Genomic DNA, 21,939 nt, shown 5'->3' on the forward strand with positions numbered 1-21,939 from the left:
TAATAGGGACACTTACCAGTGCTGCCACCACATACGAGCTTCTAGTTGTTAACCTCATATTTTATGTTTACTCATTGTGCTATTAAATTACATTTTATGTTAACCATTTGTAAGAAGATTGTCAACTACAATAAATAAAATAGTACCTAAAACTCATTATGTTTTTTTAATAGTTACCTACCTACTGCTCATTCATGAGTCTATGAGACTATTCCTATGCAGTGCCTCTCCATTGAAGGGACAAGTTCTCGCGACAGACGGTTAAAGTAGGTATTGATTGTCAGGAGCTTTTCTTTTTTGTTGCTTGCCAGCGTCGGTTTGACCTCGCCAAGTCGCCACCCACACGAGAGAACAAACCATACGGTTCATCATAAACATCTTAGGACTTGTAGTCAAGAACTTGAAAGTCAAAGATGTAGGTATACGAATCGCTAGGCTTAAGTGGAGATGGGCAGGACACTTGGCAAGACGGGAAGATAACAGATGGACTAAGGCTGTTACTGAATGGTGGCCAAGGGATGGTACATGCGATATCGAGGCAGACCACCAGCCCGGTGGTCGGATGACATTGTGAGGTATGCCGCAATGGATGAGACTTGCACAGGACCGGAAAGGATGGCGTGAAAGAGAGGAGGCTTATATCCAGCAGTGGGTGGATACAGGCTGGATAGATAGATAGTAGAAGCCGGAATTTGATGTTTTGGAACCGGGTTTTCGAGAAATCATAACAGGGAATCACGGTTCCGATGCCAAGTTACGTAGTAACTGTTACTTAATCTGTGGCCACTTAGTCTGTAATGTCCTAACGAAACTAGGGATCACAATTTCACAAAGTGATTTTTTGTAATATGTCCCTACTGAGATTCGAACCCGTGACCTCCGGATCGTGAGCCCATCGTTTAACTGGACCATGAAGGCCGTTAAAACGAACCCCGTGAAAACAGGATAACACTAGGTAGGTAGAGATGACGATGATTATGATATCGATAAAAATAATGCAAAATTCAAGCGTAGCACTATTGTAGGTGCCACGACTATTTAAATGTGTTGGATTGCGAGTGTGGTTGGGCGTGTGGTGATGACCGTCATGGCCCTCCTGATTCCCTTCTACTGCCATGGCCGTCTCGTTCTACAACATCAATCAAGAATTAAATATAAATTGCTTGTGAGAAAGTGTAAGTCATAGATCTTTATTTCTGTTCTGAGGAGTAAGACGTAGTACCGATAGTTTATAGAACATTCGTAATTTGCCAAAATAAGTCTCCCTTGCATTATTCCCACATGGTGGTGGGGTCTGCTATCCGAGTCTTTTCCTTCCACTTCGCTCTGTTGGACGTATCGTCTGCGAAAACATTGCTGGAACAAAGATTTTCAATCAATCTAAAATAATAATATTTTTAAGTCAAACTATCATCAGTAAATATTACTGAACAAATAACACCCACTGCTTCGCTACACCTGTGCACTGCCTGGGCTTTCCGCACTGGAGTAGTGTGGTGGATACGGCATCGGGTTGGTTGAGGGAGGCCTGTGCTTAGCAGTGCGACGTATCTATTATAGGCTGTCACCAATGGACAGAGAGGATGGTTATAATGTATAATTACTTCTTTGTCCACTAACATTGGATTAAATACGATGTATGGTGCGTGGGAAACTAATAACCAGCTAAACGATGTTTTTTTCGCTCCAAGTCTAGCATAGCAGTTTTTTACGTGACTTAATATCACGTTATTACATAATTATGTGATGTAATGACACATCAACAACAATCTACAACAACAATGTATTAACAACAACAAAAACAATATAAGTATTATGTGATTTATTGTAAATTTGCTTCGGATGGCATTCCCTACATGGCGACACAAATAATCATAATCATAATTTATTGCAGGTCACAGTTTTACATTGGTGGCAGGTATAAGATATAGTAGGTACATTGTGACACCCTGGTAGGGCACAGCAACTTAAGTATAACATTTATTAAGTAATCACGTTCATCTGTTCAATGAGCTATAAATAACTATTACTAATTATATTTATATTAATATAATATAATTATGTAAGCGCACATAGCTCTCACCCGGCACAAAGTTAGTCGCCTCTATATCGCACGACCAGTGATACGACACGACACGCGACTTACTATCGCTAGATTATTTGTGGGTGTTATTTTCAGATGGAAACATTAAAATGGGGATTTGTGACTGCTGGACAACAATGTATGGACTTTGCAAACGCCATCAACTCATACGATAAGGTAGGTTGCAACCGCGGTGCCGTGCAGCCCATGACGATGAGACCCGAGCAGCCAATGTTGCCTATATGTACTGGGTATTTTAAAATAACATACAGGGTGCTAGTGACATCGCCGTAACGAATACTCAGGGGGATGATTCGGACCATGATTCTGAGTTGATACTCAGAATCACTAAAACCCATAAGAACTTGTATGGCTACCAAAATTCAAATTCAAAAATATCTTTATTCAGTAGGTAACATAGTTACACTTTGAATCGTCAATCCCCACACAACGAACGTCTCATCCGCCTAAAACTACTGCAGCTTCTCACAACCTGTATAGCCGGGGAAAAGAAGCTGCAAGAAAAACCTCGGCACAGGGCCCTAGACGTTCTTTAAAAAAATAAAATAAACATAGAATATTGGTATACAATTGAGTAATTTAGCTGCCTAATATCGTATGTATATACTTATTAATATTATAATACCGTATGTACTTGTACGGTGTGCAAGTCACATCATAAGGAATACTGAGGGGGATTATTCAGCTGATTATTCTGAGTTAATATCAAGTGGAATTATCCATCGCATAAGTGTAGAATTGATAATAATTTAAAAAAACTAAAAAAAAAACGAATTTTTTGACGAAAAATTCCACACGATATTAACTCAGAATCATGGTCTGAATCATCTCCTTGAGTATTCGTTACAATGGCACTAACACCTGTATATACCTATTTATGTAGGTAAGTGTGTCTGAAGTAAGTATATTTCATCCGGTAAGTACGTGACAAACTGATAACCTTCTGATTTTAATTGTGGATTAAAATCATACTTAACATGACAAAAGGTATGATTTTTAATTTATATCTAAGTGAAACCTGGGTGGTTAAAATGGCCACATCGAAGCAATTCATCTAAGAAAGCAATAATGCTATTTCAAATTTTACATTTGTTTGCATTGCGCACTTACTTTTATATGCGCAAATGTCAAAGTGCAATGTTGCTTTCTTAGATGAATTGCTTCGATGAGGCCATTTTAACCACTCTGGAGCATTGTTTTGCCATACGGTGCCATGATACAAGTGCCTCCCCTGTGGCAGCGTTGCGATCCGCAGCACGAGCTGCACGCCGTGTCAGACCTGTACAACAGCAGCGGCCGCGACTTCCTCAAATTGTACAACATTCCTAAACTCTACGACAATTACAAAGAGATGGTTCCACATGTTGGTAAGATAATATTTGTTTCACGGATACCTACTTATTACCTTTATACATTCAATGCACTCATTTATACTTGTACATCTCACCTATTTACGAAGAAAGTATTTTTTGAATAGGTAATGCTTAATCTAATAACGAGTAACGCCTTCCTGATTGCAAAAAGCAATAGTCCCAGTTATACAATTGATAAGTACCTACGTAATAGTTCGAAATGAGTGTAGAAAAGTGCTGATGACGTGATCCCGCCATCTTGATGTTTATAATTATTTTAAAGAAGTAAATTGCAGTCACCTTTAGTGTCTCGCATTTTGAAAGTTTTTCAGATGATTTTCTATGTCTATGTGTGTGGTACAAACGTCTCGTTATAATGTAGCTGAACTGCCACACACAGACGTTATAAGTACTTACATCTGTTTAAAACTTACTTAATGATTAAAATATCCGTTTGTAAACGAGAAACACCTCAAGTTGGTTACCTATTATTTTAATTTGTAACAAACAAAAATGGACCCTAAAAACGAAATAGCTCAGCGTTCACTTCCTTCCTACGTCTCCAACTACCAACTATGTCGGCAGACGTGGTGTACATCGTGCTTAACAATTCTGACAAATACAAGTGCGCCAAATACTGCCTGGAGCAAGGCAAGCACGTGTTAGTTGTTCCACCTTTGGCCTTGGACCTCAAGCAAGTGCAGAAACTCATCAGCTTATCTAAGGAGAAGAAACTCCTCTTGATGGAGGCCCACCATGCGCGATTCTCTGATACATACAAAACACTAAAGACGGCGATCAATGAAGACAAGTTGGGCGACATGATGTACCTCCGAGCCAACTATGGAAAAAATTTATACGTAACAGAGCATCCAAGGTGAGGTAACTAGTATAACACGAGTTTCAATAGTTATCGTTACTAATATTACAACAAGCGATATTTAATAAGTACTTTATTGCACCAAAAGGACACAATTAAGTATACATATAGGTGCCAGGTCAGGGTGACCTATCTTAGTGCATGGGAATTAGTGTAGGTACATAACGTCATAACCTGAGTCCAGGCGTATGGAGTCGGAGCGAAATAACTAAGCTTTTTTGACGTGAGTGTAGAATTACCGCAGATGGCACTAACTACTTGTCTGGACAATTGGGAGCGCTGGGGGCTCTGACCCGGGTAATACTTAAGCCTAAGTACAACTGCTAGGGCGAATAATTAACGTAGCCTAAACCTACAGGAGCATGTCAACTGGCAACAATCTCACGGTGTATAGAGGCACTTACCTGCTTGCGCTGGCGCAGCATGTCTTTAGTGATGACCCGGCGAATGTGACCGTGACGGCCGTGGGTGGCAAGAACGAAGATGACTACACCTGGACGAGCGTCGTGCTGGAGTACAGCGACGACCGGCGCGCCGTGCTCACCATGTCCGACCAGCTCAACATGGCCAACGATGCCGATATCTACGGCACTAACGCACGCGCTACGGTAACAGCTTTTGATGGTTTTTTGACGTAACTTACTTCTTGTAGATTTACCATACGGTACGGACAAACAGAGAACGCTGAAGGCTCTTACTCGGGTGCCCCGGGCGCGAACCTCGGTTCAGGGCGTTGTCCGGGGAGATTATAACTTTATCGAGAAATGCGGGACCTAGTGTGCCGATAGCAATAAACGATGAAAGAATGAAATTTTACCATGCCGGCGATGTCGGTATGGTATCCTCAGGTGTTTGTTATCGCCTCTCAGTAGCTAATTTGGTATTCGGATTAGACACCTACGTAGGTACGATAAAATGATCATTTTTGTGGGCACTCAGTTACATCGATTCAGCCTACACTACAAACTGATCAAACAGTTGTTGCAACTTTGTAAACTGCGTGCGCGGTGAGAATATTTGCTTACCTACAGTTAATCATCACTAACCCATTATCAAAAGGAACTTTTTAATAAGTACTAAACTCCGTTTAAGATTTTACAATATTTTCGCAGTTGTCGAAACCAATCAGGTTCCCCACCAAGCTTACGATTGGCACAGATGTGAAGGACTTCCCGCTGCACTCTTCGAAGCAGCCGTACTACATCCAGAATGGTGCTGGGAACATATTCATGGCTATAGAAGCGGGAAGGTGCATCAAAAACGGTGCGTTACCTACTTACGCAATCCGTTTCAAACTGATGAACTACCTGTTTGGGCGTGAACTGATCATCTGTCATCATTACTTTTAATCCTTAAAGGGTTACAAAAGGGATTGAAAGTTTGAATAAAACTTTGTACATTTTTAAGTACCTACTAAATACCTGGAAGCATAACGCAAGGGATTAGCTGTCTGGGAACTTATATTAGAGAGCCAAATTACTAAATTGTATAACAGTAAGTATTTCCTTTTTTTAAAAAAAAGAACGTCTAGGGCCCTATGCCGAAGTTTTTCTCGCAGCTTCTTTTCCCCGTCTATACAGGTTGTGAGAAGCTGCAGTAGTTTTAGGCGGATGAGACGTTCGTTATGTAAAAAATGTCGATTCAAATATATTTTTGAATTTGAATAACGCCAAGTTAAATAAGTGATCAGTAAGGAGAGATTTTTGAGAAATTTAAAAATATTTTTTATTGTAGATTTGCCGCAAATGGTCGGAAAAGCGGAAACAGTTATAAAAGAGGGGATGAAAGTTTGTGCGAAAAGCGATATGTTGATGACCTGCCACCATTCCGTTCGACCATTATGTTCATCATAGGTCAATAATAGGTATCAACCAGGAGTTTCTGCGAGTTAAAATACGTTGTTGATAACTTGTGCTTCTGCCTACGAAGATGGCCATAGTGCATGTGTGGATGTTATAGGCGATTATAAGGTGGTCCTTCATCCACAGGCGAGTTCGAGTCGCCGTTGATAACACACAAGGACATGGAGGCGCGGGCGCAGTTTTTGGAGATCATACGGGAACAGCTTGACATCAAGTTCATCATCGAGGATTAATTGTTATGTCACCTACTTATTATATATATTTCTTGAAATTTTATTATTCTCATAATAATATGCAAAGTAGGTACTACTACTAAGAAAGAAAGAAATAAAGAAAACTACTTACTACTACCACTTTGCCTTGCATTTATTACTCATAATTAACAAAAATAAAGTCATATCTAAAGCTCTCATTATTGTTTATTTAGTACCTACCTAGGCATAGCCACATACCTACTGATCGAGTTAAAAAAAAATCTATTTAATACGGTTCGGTTCACACTTTCGAGTCCGTAGTATGCTGATAGTGAGGGGGTCAACGCTCCCTTTGCCTGTCCTGTACGCACAAATTAAATTTTATAAAAAAAATGATTAACGAATATTATGAATGATAAATAAATGATAAACCGATGAAACACTGAAGATTTGGTCAATTTGGAATGCCTTACCCACAAAAAGGCATCATGAAAGTACTCTCTGCAGATTCAGACTGTATGGTTGTAGTCCCTTGCCTTCTTATTTGAGAAAATGAAAAAACTACTAACTTATTTGCGGGAACAATACATTTTTTTGATTTTTAGTTTTGAAAGTTAGGTACCTAGTGGTGTTCCTACAATCCTGTTTAAAATGAAATTAATATCGGAATTATTATTGTATCTTGACAAAAAAACATATTTAATGCTAATGAAAAATAGCTGCGAAAAATATTTGGAAGAATTGACTGAAAGCGTAATTTCGAAATTTCCATCATTTAGATTCATATTGGAAATTGACGTTCTGGATTTGCTTAACTTACACCCCGATCTCGGAAATTGGTTGTTAAAAGAACCTTTACAATTTCAAAGAGCGTGCAGCGAAATATTATATGCGTGTCTTCAAAGTTTGAATAACGACAACAAGGCTGTGGAATTTGCGCAAGTAATTACGAATTTACGACTGAAATGTGTTCCTCAGTTGGAATTTCGTTGGAAGTCTCGAAGTTATACAGGTCTAACGTCCATTTACGGATTACTTGTGTCCGTGTCTAAGCCCGAGAGTTACGTGAATTATACTGTGTGGTCGTGTCCCGAGGAATGCGAAGGTAACGAAATAATTCGACACTACATACCTGAAGTGCCCCCAAAATGTTGCGTGTGCAAAAGCGTACAGTTTGAAAATAGCGGTTTAAGGCATTGTGGAGAGCGTGTCATAGCTAAATTTAAACTGAAAAAATGTTTGCTTCCTGCTACGTTCACAATTGTCGACGATTTGATATCGAAACTAAATGTGGGAGGACATTACATTATATACTTGACTGCTGTTAAAAATTCTGCAATTGTCTGGGATTTAGAGCAGAGCTTTAGTTTGCGTGCCCCTCTAACGTCACCGGTACCTACCGATGTAAAAGAGATATTCAACGCTTGTAATGGTATTCCTTGGCAATTCATATACTGCCTCGCATCAAGCATCGGTATCGAAGTATCTCCTCTGCACAGTTTCATGCATCTGAAGATATCTTTGTTGCTGAGTTTGGCAAGCCTTAAAGCGAATATTCAGACAGGGTCCACAATAATCCACGTGTTAGCTGCGGGCTACGATACTGGCTGTGTCGGACGGTTGATGGAGAAAGGAGCTGAACTTGCCGACAGCGCAGTATTCTTAGGAACCACTCACACTGTGGCGTCCACTGCGGTACTTGGGAGCTCTGGCGGGGTGTGCGCCATGCCCTTACCATTACACATCTATAACCAGAAAGCTACGTCTGCTATACTATCATTTATAGAGACCGGCGAAGTAGCGACTGAAATGGGTAAAGTGAAACTACGAAGCGCTATCTGGGCGCAAGGGATGGACTTTAACAAAACGAATCTTGTGAATGTAGCCAGTGTGTTCGGCAACGTATGCCGCGGTGACTACGGAGAATACAACGAGGAGACTTTAGAGTTTTTATTGCAAAACACTGTGGAGCCAACTGAAACAAGCAAGGAAGAGAGGGAAGCGCTGAAAGACGTTAGACTGTATCTGGATTTGGTGGGCGGGATAAATGTGAGTGTGGGTGTATGTGCGGAGAAACTGTTGAGGAAGTACTTCTTGGCGGCGCGCAGGGAGAGTCCCCGGCGTGTGCCCGTGAGCAGCATGGGGTGGCTGGTGGCGAGCTGCATGACGAGCGCGCGGCTGTGCCAGCGGGCCACGGCGGGCGCGGACGACGCGGTCTTCGCCATCTGGCTGCACGCGTGTGGCGCTCTGGAGCCGCGTTGCGCTCCAGAAGAGTACCTTCAGACTCCAACTGATGTGCAAACCTTGCAAAACATGATGGACAAGTTTAAACACTGGCTAGAGCAGTTCATTGGTAGCTATATCTTGTAGACCTTCTAAGGTTAATTATAAGTAGGTACCTACATAAATAATAAAAAGTAATTAAATGAAACATTACATGCACAAGGTGAAATAAAATGCTCATTTTATCAACTTATTAAAATTTATTGTCACAATTTTGTAATGAACAAAATTCATAATTATTTATGTCTTTAACAAATACTTAACACGAAAACAAGTGTTTCTGTTGTTTAGTTAAAAATATTGGAAGATCATGAATAAGAATATGGCCATGGACGATTATAAAAAGATCCCTACTATATCTATAAAAATAAAAACAAACAACAAACTAAAATGACTAGATAATAATTGTAGGTAAAAAAAATCTTAAGCCTAGGACATAGATAGTTAAAACAAAAGTTAATTCCAAAATACGTAATTTTATGTACTACCTATATTGCATCACAATCACAGATAGGTACAACAAAATATTATTAATCTTAGATTAATTGTTAAGTTACTGAAGGCACATCTTTACAAGTTTACTAGCACCAGTATAAATATCCATAATTACTACAAACTTTATTGCGTAATCTACAAAATTAATCAAAATTGTAAATATTACTTATTTTCTATTAGAAGAATACATCTATTTTTCATTCAAAAAGCTAAAGTCAAATGTAGATTTGGTCATTAGTTGCTTCTGTGAATTCAGTTTCGCAGAGAGACTCATGTGACTTTGTCTCAATTTCAAGCTCTCTTCTATCAGTGACCTGAGTTGGTCGTCGTTGCCTGCTTTGTTTGCTACATTGATACAGTGGTTAGACACAGTTTCACCAATTTTGAAGTCTCTTTTTTGGAATGAGACCACACTATATGGCAGTTCAGCCAAGTTGTCTGCATCACTCGCCAGGATACTTAAAGTAGACCATGTGCAGTTATTCATTTCATCAGTTACTGCTAATAAGTCTTTAGACAGTTTTTCTGTATTATCAGCAGCGTTGGTCACTATTTCAGATATTTTCGCAAATTCAGTACTTAAATCCAAGAGTTTTAAAAGGAAAGGTTGATTTTTTAATTCTGAAATGATTTTGCTTCTCAATTTCAGGCACTCATAACAGACTTTCATGATGTCATGACATTGCTTCTCTTTAGTTTTATGTTCATTGTACAACTCACTCTTTTTGTATGTTACATAAACTTTCATAGCATTCGTAAGCAATGTGTGATAGTTGTATTTGGCAATGAAGTTGTTGAGGTCAGCGGACAGACCTTCTGTGCTGCGCCTAGCAGCTGACTGCAGCCGTACCGAGAGTTGGTTCCAAGCTGTCTGTAATTTTGTTAACTTCTCTGACAAATCATAAGTATCATTAAAGATCTTCTCAAAGCCACCCAGGTAATTTGTACCCACACCAGAGTCTTTTATGTTTTGAATATGCTTTTTGCCAATTTCTGTCATTTTAGAGACAACTTCTTCTTGAGCAACAAGTTTCCCAATTTTTTTGTCAACTACATTGTGTTGAAGCATTAGATTCTTGCTTTCATGTTTTAATGCTTCTCCTCTAGTAAATAGTCCTTGGATCAGTGAATCGTAAATTTCCATCTGAGACATAACAAAGTACAGTGCATTCTTGTACAGTGTTTGACTATTTTTGAAGTTATATAAAGCCTTTGGATGTTCAAGACATCTCTGGACAGCTTTAGGCACCACCGGCTCCAAGTGATCCTTGAAAAACTGTGAGTTATTGTAGAGGTACAACATTGTGTTACAGCTGTCATTCCAGTACTTTGCTGCAAGGTCATCATTATTGATGTATGAGTATGTGGCCTGAGACAACAAAATTTGTTCTGGCACAGGAATGGCTGTGTCTCTACTCAACCACAATTTTAATTCGGCAATTGTGGTTTTGTCATCAATTTCATATGAGTGTTTTGACAAAGTATGAACAGAAAACACTTTAATCACTTTAGTACTTAGAATATTTTGCAACAGATTGAATATAATGACATTACTAGGCGACCCTTTGTCTCCAGCTGGTATGTTAAATGTTACTTTAGATGGAGTATCTCTTCCTCTTAATTTGGGTTCCCACTCCAATGCTACTCTTAGCCATTTTTCTATCAAAACTTTGAAAGCTTTTGATATGTGATTTTCAGGAAAGATTTCATTTGAATATTCAATATCTCCATGGAATGTTTCATAGACACAGATATTGTCATGTGCCTTTTTTTTAACAAATGGCATCCATTGTACAGGGGCCATAAAAGGTAGGAATGGTCTAGTACCACAAATGATTTCAAATGCAAGCAGTCCTAGTGACCAGTAATCCACAGAGTTGCTGTAGGTCTTGCTGTAGAGGATTTCTGGAGCTAAATACTGTAGAGTGCCAACAAAGCTGGCACACACCGAGTTGGAGTCAATTTCTTTTGCATAACCAAGATCAATAAGTTTGTAGATGACTTTCCTCGGTGTGTGCGTCGGAAGCGGTGGCGCGTTGTCTACGTGCAGGACGATGTTCTCCGGCTTGAGGTCGCGGTGCGTGATCTTGTGCATGTGTAGGAACTGCATGGCGTTGCACACGTCACTGAGGATCTGGCGCACCTGCGGCTCCTGCAGGCCGGCGCTGCAGTCCGGCTTGTTGAGCAGCTGCCGCAGGTCGCCGCCACTGCAGTACTCCATGCACAGAATGGGGAGCCGTGACGGGTTCGCGGGCGCCAGCCCAGCCTCGAATTCCGCCGGCAACTCTCTCGTGCCCACAATATTCGGATTGTTACAATTCTGCAGCATTTCCACTTCCTTGCTCCATCGCTCTTTGTGTTTCGCGGTGAGCTCATCGCCCCATTTGCACGTTTTTATCGCGAGCCTTTCGTCAGTGTTTTTATGTTTCCACAATACAACTGTACCAAAACTTCCCGATCCCAAAACTCTGTCCTTAATCCAGTCACCGATAAATACTATATCGTCCATTGTGATTCGAATTCCTATAAGTTACTTATATTAATTCGTTTTGGTCGGGAGAGGAAAACAAATTACAAAAATAGTATCTCTTATTAGTCTGTGACACAGACCAAGTAGAGATGTCTCAGATGTCTGTCTGTGAATTAGACAGACTTTTTTTTAAATATGAAATGTAATAGGGCCTTTACAGGCTTGCTAAGCCTAATTTAATTTCTAGTTTACACGTGCGGGCCTCTTTTTAATAAGTTACACTATTCATTAATAGTATTTTATGCAACAGTTGTATAAGAAGGGTCAAAAAATGCGAGTGGCGTGAGTTGCGATGTGAGCCTTGGCGAACATCGCAATAAGAGACGCCACGAGCATTTTTTGACCTAGTTATACAACGTTGCATACAATACTTTTTCTACGACGACGTAATTTTAAATGAAACAAAAATTATACAAAGAAAAATTTTATTTATAAATTTATTTTCCAACGCGCGGGAAAATGGCGGCAAATGTATACTTTTTTTTTATAGTATATCTATGGCACCAAACAAAGTAAAGGTGCCAGTTTCCAGGTCAAAAAAAAAAAACAATAACAATGCTTTTTTGGCGACATTATAGTACAGTTACACTTTGTAAACAATGCTTTTATAGGCCATAGAGCGTACACTTTTTCAAAGAGTTTAATTATGTATGTACTTATATTAGACTTTTTGGTTATTTAAATGCCAGATTAAAGTAGAGGAGTAGAAAAAATAAATAAAAGAAGATTAGAAAGAAGGAATTTAAATGAATTTAACTTAAAAGAAAAATATTTGAGTAGTATTAATTGACTGAACACTTGGCAGCATGGTGTTATGATCTTAGTATAAGATGAGCGACAGAAAAAAAAGAAAAAAAAAGGCATTGCGTTGTTGTGAAAATGTCAACGGTTCGCGGTTTTTGTTAAAAATTTAATCATTACGATAAAAATACTAGGTATCACCAGGGTATTTTAGTAATAAAATTGGATTGTTTGATGGAGTAGTATTGACATGGAGTGCACGCAAAGATTGGATTACGACTCGTCGGAGTCGCAACGAATATGTCCCGAACAGGTCTGCTAACACTTTGTTTACATACAATAATTTCTAAAAAACTATTTATTTAATACTTATAGTAAATATAAGAAAACAAAATAATATCTCAACGGAAACGCCACGAGATTTATCATAGTTTTACATGCTTGGTGGAGTGGTTTAAAACTTAAGTGTATAATACTAACCAACAAAAGTATTACTTAAATAGGTTTATCTTTTTACAATACATTTTGAAGCGCTTCCTGTTGTGTTAATTTTCATAAACAATATTGATATCTGGCCCTCTGTGACCAACCTGCAGTGTTGCAGCTTAGTAGAGTCTGATCCATGTTCTCTTCAGTGTTCAAATGAGATGCATAAAGGTAACAAGATCTATGTTCTGTTGTTTCTTTTATAAAAAAGGGGTGACTTTTGGCACCTTGCGACAGGGAACTAAGACGACTCTATTTGTAACTATTTTTCTGCATAATGAATACATACGAATTATTGTTATATATTTGTATAGCTTTCTTGTTATATATTTGTATAACTTTCTTTCGTGTAAAGTATATTACTAGTAAAATTGTTAAGCGTATTATTTATTTGGTTGTATTATGTTTTTTAACACTATTTTAAAACCTTGAATTTAGGATAGCAAACTAGCTTTACTAGGCTAGCTTGTTCAAAGTGACATAATTATTCAATATTTAGTGAGGTAGTGGAACTTTATTACAAGGTCTAAGTTATGGTGTGACTAGATTGATATTATAATATAAAGATAATTGTTTTTTTGCATTTCAGATTGGATTTTTAGGTATATTGGGCAGCAAGTACCCGGTAAAACATGGCCCAAACAAGATTGGACGGGATCCACAAACATGCAACATAGTTCTCGATTTAAATGTAAATAAACTGCTATTATATTTCCCCACATTTTAAGTTTGTATTGTGAATTTAAAAAGTTAGTGATATTTATTTATTTTTATTTTATTTATAGTGATTCTGAAGCTAAGTGCCTATACTTTTGTAATGTATTTTCATAACGTTATTTTTATGATTTTAGTCTATATCCCGGCAACATGCGGTGATTAATGTATTGAATGACAGCGAGTACATGCTCATGGACCTGGATTCAGCTAACAAGACTAAATTGAATAATGTAAGTGGATGAATAAGTAAAAATGAAGAAGGTTGGAGGAGAAACTGCTTCCATGATGCTTCCGCAACTGACCACACTGGGAGTCAAACTCGCCTTGATTAGCAAATTGCACCTCAATAGTCACTTTTTATATTACCAGTATCATAACAAAGATACTGGGTCAAAGATAAATTATAAAACTCTAATCTTTAGGTAGTAGCCAATCTGAAATCATAATAAAATATATTTTTTCTTTTGGAATTAAATAACGAATTTTAGTCAAGAATTATTTTACCATGTTTATCGGTACATGTCACATGACGAGGATCTTTGTCAAAACTCACGTGGCCATAATCAGAATGTTGGTAGTGCAGATACACTTTCTTGCCAATATCACCCAAGTGCCAGTAGATCCTGGTCGTGAAGTGTATCTCATTGGACTAGATAGTAATGTAGTAGGCTATTATTTGTGTCGGTAGCGCATACTGCGTGCATACCTGCCGGCGCCGCTGCGTGATGGCGACACGGTGCAGCTGGGCGCCGTGTTCGGCGTGTTCCGTCTGCTGCGGGACGCCGCCTTGCCGCCCACGCAGGCGCTGCCGCCCACCCAGGTACGTGACGGCGACATAGTCAAGCTGGAGCCGCCCACGCATTCGCGAACATAGAGCTCGTACTGAAACGTCTCTAATGATACCCATTTAACTACCCCGGGTAGTCGCCCCTCGCGCACGTCGTCAATCAAACGTACTCTTTATAATTATGACGATAAGATTGATTTCAGCATGTATACTTAATGCAAATACATTCTCATGTTGCAAAAGGTATATTTGTAGCTGTCAGTAGATGGGATTGTAATGTTGGCGGGAACATAAATTGCGATTTTGTACTACCTAACGGCTTCCTACTTTGCCAATGACCTTCCTACCTGAATTTTGAGATCACAGGTTCGATTCCAGCACGTTGTCGAATTTGTTATCGAATTCATGTTTGGATCATAAATGATTATCACATACTCAACGCATTAACGCAGAAATGCATTTTAATTTGGTATGTGCTTATCGGAAGGATTGGCCGGAGATCACGCAAAGTCGAGAGGAGTGGAAAAATCAAGGGGAGGCCCATTGCCCAGCAGTGGGATCGATTAGGCTAAATAAGATGTGACCTAAATTGTATTGGGCTGGTTTTTCCTTCGCGAGTTTTAAGGACAGACAGCAGTCGCTTCTGTTAAAATCTGGACCTGTCAAATCTTCAGGTTAGCTAAGCGGACCCTGTCAAAAACGGGATAATTCTAGGGAGATGATATGACTGTGACCTACCTATGTATTATAAATGTATGTCGTTATTGTGCGCACAATTACTATATGGAATCTGAAAATAAAACTTGAATATTGAATATTTGTAACCATTGTATCGATGTATGTGTCAGGTGTACGAGGAGGCCGAGTCGCCGCGGCCGCCGCGCCTGCCCCGCGCCATCGTGCCGGAGTCGCCCGACCTCAGCGATCGGGTCAGTCACTCACACACTCACGCAGGCAGACAGACAGTCTGACAACCAGTCAATCACTCAAATAGTCAGATAGTCAATTACACTTCATTAAAGAGCTGTTGGTCGCTAATGCTATAAGTAAGTCATGCCTTGTACTATCGGAAGTATAGATCGTCGAGTATAATTTTGGGGCTGGCAAACCAAAACCAAATGGGCAAGAGCGTGTTAGCGCCGTCGCACGGGGATTTTCCAGTATCTTAGTAACTACAACTACTGACTGGTTAGTAACTGAATGGCATGGGTTCCATTCTCAGAAAATTGCGCACCCCTCAATGCAACTTGTCAAGTAGGTGGGAAATCGAGAAGGTACAATCCGTTCGTCGGCTTGAAAGAAAAATAATAATATGTAATAAAATAAATTTCTAGCTATAAATAAAACATTTGACTTATCATTTCAGGACGAGTCATTCATCACACCGTCGCAACCCACATCACTACATTCTTCCAAGAGCACCAGCAGCAAATATAAAACTGTATCCCTCAGTTCAAAGACAATAGATAACATTTTCTGGAGCTCGTCGAAGAAGTCCAATTCTTTCAACTTGGATGATAGTTTGAACGTATCGCGAATGAATAGCGATATTCACGAGATGGAGACGCAGGCGCCAGCGAGGGCGGAGCCCTGCCCCGACATACATGGGCTGGACACGCAGGCGCCGCCACACCTGCCCGCTGTGCGCAGTATTGCCGACCAACACCGAGTGGAACTAGATCTATTTGCAGATAACAAAGAGAACGACAACAGCATCTACAACGCCGAGACTCAAATGCTCCCAGCCGAGAAAGACACGACCGACGACAATATATTTAATGCCACCACACAACTTCCATATGAGAAACAAACGAATGAATCGTTAAATCATAATAATAACGGCATCTTCGTGGCTGACACTCAGCTTCCCGCAGACAAAGATGACGCTGCGGTGGATAGGAATGATACAATTTTTAGCGCCGACACGCAACCGCCGACCGGTGACAAAGACATTAATATTTCAATAGAACCGAAGAACACGTCTAAAGATAGGATTAACAAATCTACTGACGTCATCATGTTTGACGAGCTGGACACGCAGCCCTTCTTCGACGACCTTCAGTCGCAGCCCATAGTGCCTCCAGAAATGTTTACCAATGAGGATAACCTAGAAGAGGACATCCCGTTGTCACAGAACGATACGGTCGATGATGACGGCCACGTGCGATTAAAACATAAAAAACAAAACACCTGCATGTCCCCTATACCAGTAAATAGGAAAACTCGACTTAAATCAGACAGCTCCACTGACTGCGAGGACATCGACATTCTGCCGACACAAGTGATTCCGCCTAAACCAGTGGTTGATGATGAGCTTACTGATTGTGAAGATGAATCGATGGACATAGATTTAAATAAATTTAACGGCGTACCCCCTAGTAACCCCAAAGTGAATTTTGAAGATTTAGCAACTCAAGTGATACCTGAAGTCGTCGAAAATTTTGACGAAAGAAATATACCCTCTAGTAACACCAAAGTGAATTTTGAAGATTTAGCAACTCAAGTGATACCTGAAGTCGCCGACGATGGCGACGCTCCAGCAACTGCAACAACAGGCCCGTGCTTGGAAGACATGCTCACGCAGGTGATACCAGAGGTCGATGTCGGGTCCGAGGGGCCTGCGTTTGAAGACCTGCCAACTCAAGTCTTAGTAGAGGATGTTGCGGACAAACCAGCTACAGCAGAACAGAACTCAAAAGAAGTGGACTCTCCATTTAAGGTTCCTTTCCAAACGCCCATTAAAATTAAAAGAAAAGATATTCCTAAAACCGATGATTCAACTTATCTTAAGCCTTCTACAGATTCCGCAACAAATACACACATTGATAATGCGGACGATGACAAGTATTATGCAGCAACGCAAGAATTGTTTGAAGATTTGTGTTCCCAGAAACAGCCAACGTCCAAACTTAGTTTAATAAATAACTGTGTTTCTAATGGTGAATCCGCTAAACAAAACGCGGACGACAAATTGGTGCCCAGCTCCTTAGAAGAAAACAAATTTGGAAAGAGATTTTCTTACATCGACGATGAGTTATCACTCGTAGTGGACAAGTCACCGGGCAGTAGCGATGCGGATGAGAAAGTAAATAAGTTTGTTACAAACCTGTCAGCGAAGCAGATCAGCGAGGTGATCGGCGCGGAGGTGGACGCTGAAGTCACGCCCAAGAAACTGCGGCCCTTCACGTTCCTGACGACTGAGCTGCCCGACAGCCAAGAGATCAAGACCTGCGTCACACTCAGCTCGCACGCGCACCTCACGGAGTCCTCCAGCGAATCGGAACAAGACAACGACACCAATGATTCACAAGAAAACACGCCCATTCTGTTTAAGAAAAAGAAAAGAGCACCCAAAATAAGTGTGAGAAAAGACCTGACGGCCACCTTCGACGTGGAGGCGCTGCCCACCAGGGTCATAACGCGACGGCGAAAACCTACGTCAAAAATGCAAGACAATCATTCAAATAAACAAAGTAGAAATTTATTTACACCCAAATACTTGACCGAGCAAGAGGACGACGTCGACTCGGAAATAATCAATGAAAATATAACGCGACTGAAGAGTAAGAATGAAAAGAAGAATATTAAAGGGAGGAATACATCCGCCGAGAGCAGTCAAAACTCGGACAAAATTAAAACGGAAAATGTTAAACGTACATCGAGGGAACACGATACCGATTCGACCAAGCAAAAGCTTAAAACTCGGAGGAATGCAAGGGCTAAAACTAGTAAAGATGTAACTGTGGATCTTACTGTAGATCAGGTAGCAGACACGTCTGTAAATAAATCTGATGTAAAATCAATCGATATAGTCGAACAGACGAAAGGAGGTAACCGGGGGAACAACATAAGTAACAACACCAAAATAGATGTGACATCAAAACTCGACGACACTAAACTATCTAAACAAAAAACAAGAGAAACCCATAAAAACGAGAGAGCTAAGAAAATAGGTCAGGACAAGATCACAAATTATACCGTAAATATGGATAGTGACAGGAAACAATCCAGCTCGACGACCTCCAAGAAGGCGAACCACAGTTTAAATGCAACCAGCGACACCGGGAGGACAAGAACTACAAGAAGTAAAAACAAAGACAAAGATGGGAGCAAGGAAAGCGGCGACAAGAAATCCGTGACGCCGGAACCGGACACGAGCAAGCGGAGGCGAGGCCGGCCGCGGCGGGAGGACGCGGGACGAGGGGACACAGATCAGCGGAAGGAGAGGGGCGGCGCTAAAGATACAAGGGAGAACAAAGTGGAGAGAGAGGAGCCCGCGCACGACGTGCGGCGGAGCACGCGGCGGCGGGCCGGCGCCGTGCACGAGCGGAGCGCCGAGTACGGGGAGGGGGCGGGGGCCGCGGGGGCGGCGACGGGGGCCGGCCCCCCGCGCGGCAAGCGGCCCGCGGCCGCGGCGCCGGCGCCGCCCGCCGCCAAGCGCACGCGCGCCGCCGCGGGGGCCGCGGGCGCCGCGGCGGCCGCGCAGGCGCCAGCCCCGGCGCCGTCCCACGGCCTGGCCACTTGCAACGTGTTATTCACCGCCTTCCCTTGTGATCATCTCAAGGGCGAATTGGAGAAACTGGGTGAGTGAACCACCATCACATAATGATTGTATAATCGTTCCTCGGCATCATTTCTTACACACTTAGGATCGCCTGCCCGATAGAATGTGAGCTACGTCTATGTTCCAGATTAATTATTACTAATATAAGGAAACAATATATTATTTTTTTGATAGTTTTTGTTCAGTTTCTATTAGATTGTCGTTTTGGTCGACGATGGACAGAGGCCGTCACAGAGTAGTGGCCACGAGAGGGGAAAAGGAAAGTTGTGAATGTATTTAGCACAGGACTAACAAGGGTGGTGCAAAATGGAGATCGATGATGATCATTTTGTAATGGGCATTTGTGTGGTGCGCAGGCGCCGTGGTGGTGAGCGAGGTGCGGGCGTGCTCGGTGGTGGCCACGCTGCAGCTGCGGCGCACGTGCAAGCTGCTGTGCGCCGTGGGGCTGGGCCGGCCCGTGGTGGGCGCCGCCTGGCTGCACGCCTGCCTGCAGCAGCGGGCGCTGCTCGGTGAGGACCTACATCTTTATTCACCACGCTACACACTTATTATATATAATCGATAGCTTTTATATATAGTCTTCTTTTGTCAAATGTCTCCTCCTCAAACTACTGCAGCTTCTCAACCTGTATTAACGAGTTCCACTCGTGGTAGATACTTATCGTAGGGTATAGTCAAGTTAAAGTAGAATCTTGATTTTCAACATCGTTATTTGATGTTGCTAGTTTACACAACATTTGTACGTAAACTCACGCCTATTTCCAACCAGATACCATAAAATTCCATCGATCCTGACAAACTTCTCTTGTTTCCTAAACATTCATCAATCGTTTTATAAACGCGCGCCGGTCGGAATAGACCCCACTAAACTTAAATTGAAAATGAAAGATGGTGATTTAATATTGTGGTGCTGTCAGACCCGTGGCAGTACATCCTGGTGGACGAGGCGGCGGAGGCGCGGTTCGGGTTCAGCCTGCAGGCCGTGCTGCGGGGGCCGCGGGGGGTGCTCCGCGGGTACCACGTCGGGGCCACGCCGGGGGCCCTGCCGCCCCCGCATGAGATGAAGAGTGAGTATACACGTGACGAGTGAAACAAACATACTGGCACATCTCTACCTCTCACGACATGCACATTAAAAATAATTTTAATAAAGCGATAGCGGTAATGCTATGTTATGAGTTATGTTTAATAATAAGGTGCTATAATGGTGACCGTCAAGATGGCCTGTCACTACCCTAATTTTACATCAAAGTAATTATTAAAAGTTAGTGCTCAGCTGCTACCAGTTGGTACCGATCGTTAGACGCACATTTATAGAGTTTATTTATAACCAATAGTTGGTACTAACTTGGACTGGTACTGGTACCTTCATATACGTTATGGAGTTCATAACTTTTAAGGATAAAAAGTTATTATGGATTTACTATTTCGATGTCGTAACGCCTATAGAATTAAATGAGCAATTCCGAAATTGAACACATAAGCGGTATTCTATCAGCAGGCGCCATCTAATATACATATATTTTTTAAAATCATTTGAATTGATTTTACGCGATATTTTTGATTTTGAAACTTCAGATGAATTTATTTCGTTAGATGATGTACCAGTTAAATATAAAGATAACTTTAAAAATAAATTTTATTAGATGGCGCCTGCTGATAGGATACCGCTTATGTGTTCAATTTTGGAATTGCTCATTTGCTTTTAACTATAGGAATAAGTCTTAATAATAAAATAATTAGGTATATGTATAAATATTTGCACACCTGCTTGCAGGTTGAATACATGCACTGTTTTACTTAGAATAAGATCTTTAACTTTGTGTTCTTGCAAATAAATGATTGATTGATTGAGTCCAAGTTAGTACCAACTATTGGTTATAAATAAACTCTATAAATGTGCGTCTAACGATCGGTACCAACTGGTAGCAGCTGAGCACTAACTTTTAATAATTACTTCGATGTAAAATTAGGGTAGTGACAGGCCATCCTGACGGTCACCTATAATGAGTTACGTTTAATAAAAAGGTGCGGATTTTAGTTAACCCGAATACTTGTCGTGTGTGCAGTGATAGTGGAGTGCAGCGGGGGCAGCTGGGTGGACGCGGAGGCGGCGGTGGCGGCGGCGGGGGCGGGGGCGCCGCGGGCGTGGCTGTGCGTGTCGGTGGCGGGCGAGCGCGGGCGCTGGGAGGCGCTGCGGGCGGCGGGCGCGCGGCTGGTGGGGGGGGAGCTGGTGCTGCGGGCCGCGCTCACGCAGCGGCTGCACGTGGACGCGCACCTGCTGCGCTGACCCGGCGGCCGGGTCCGCTGCACACGTGGTGGAACGACACTTACGGACCTCCCGATTTAGCCTACTGTAACGCCGCCCTACCTGGGGCCCGTGTGACAATAGCGGCACAAGATAACGTGTCGATAACCTACCTCGTTAATAGGGTTGATTTCAAACCGCGACTTAACTTAGTTCGGCAGCTCACAGACACAAGGTTAGCTTTAGAACTGTCGAACTATAAAAAGTGTCAGTGACATCGTAACGAAATGTTTGAGGGATGATTCAGACCGTGATTCCGAGTTAATATCAAGTGGAATTTTCCATCGCAAAGGTATAGAAATTAAATAATTTAAAAAAAACATGAATTTGCGACGGATATATCCACTTAATATTAACTTGGAACCATAGTCTTGGTAATCTTCTTCAGTATTCGTTCACTAACACCCTGTTTATGCTTATGTCTGACGGAATCGACATCATTGTGCATTTATTTCGCGCGATTCACGTAATCCATAAGCATACATCCCACCCTTCCCTAACAATACACAGAGCTTCCCTACCCCCGCGGCCCCGTTTGTTGCTTACATAATATATGTAACACCCCTAGAGCCGGACTTTAGGGTTACTGATGTGACATTTTGTCGAAATGCTGACTTATTTTAGCTTATTTACTTT

General features: G+C 41.4%; 4 protein-coding genes across 4 annotated transcripts; 3 read left to right on the forward strand and 1 right to left on the reverse strand.

The window, feature by feature from the left end:
- Positions 1–2,116: 2,116 nt before the first annotated feature.
- Positions 2,117–6,533, forward strand: LOC126373175 (trans-1,2-dihydrobenzene-1,2-diol dehydrogenase-like). Its single transcript, XM_050019216.1, has 6 exons — positions 2,117–2,260; positions 3,345–3,471; positions 4,042–4,333; positions 4,695–4,944; positions 5,449–5,599; positions 6,325–6,533. The coding sequence occupies exons 1-6, from the start codon at positions 2,180–2,182 to the stop codon at positions 6,429–6,431; spliced, it is 1,008 nt and encodes a 335-aa protein (XP_049875173.1). The 5' UTR covers positions 2,117–2,179; the 3' UTR covers positions 6,432–6,533.
- Positions 6,534–7,043: 510 nt separating this feature from the next.
- Positions 7,044–8,814, forward strand: LOC126373114 (uncharacterized). Its single transcript, XM_050019119.1, has one exon. The coding sequence runs from the start codon at positions 7,044–7,046 to the stop codon at positions 8,760–8,762; it is 1,719 nt and encodes a 572-aa protein (XP_049875076.1). The 3' UTR covers positions 8,763–8,814.
- Positions 8,815–8,877: 63 nt separating this feature from the next.
- On the reverse strand, positions 8,878–11,811 carry LOC126373092 (inhibitor of nuclear factor kappa-B kinase subunit beta). Its single transcript, XM_050019089.1, has one exon. It carries the CDS (start codon positions 11,677–11,679, stop codon positions 9,361–9,363), a length of 2,319 nt encoding a protein of 772 aa, XP_049875046.1. The 5' UTR covers positions 11,680–11,811; the 3' UTR covers positions 8,878–9,360.
- A 760-nt stretch (positions 11,812–12,571) lies between these two features.
- Positions 12,572–21,695, forward strand: LOC126373423 (uncharacterized). The gene is made up of 9 exons (XM_050019581.1): positions 12,572–12,754; positions 13,517–13,618; positions 13,779–13,874; positions 14,333–14,464; positions 15,280–15,360; positions 15,798–19,014; positions 19,352–19,504; positions 19,913–20,062; positions 21,065–21,695. Exons 1-9 carry the CDS (start codon positions 12,692–12,694, stop codon positions 21,283–21,285), a joined length of 4,215 nt encoding a protein of 1,404 aa, XP_049875538.1. The 5' UTR covers positions 12,572–12,691; the 3' UTR covers positions 21,286–21,695.
- Positions 21,696–21,939: the final 244 nt, after the last annotated feature.

The sequence above is a fragment of the Pectinophora gossypiella genome, chromosome 15 (assembly GCF_024362695.1).
Source record: "Pectinophora gossypiella chromosome 15, ilPecGoss1.1, whole genome shotgun sequence".
Taxonomy (NCBI): Eukaryota; Metazoa; Arthropoda; class Insecta; order Lepidoptera; family Gelechiidae; genus Pectinophora; species Pectinophora gossypiella.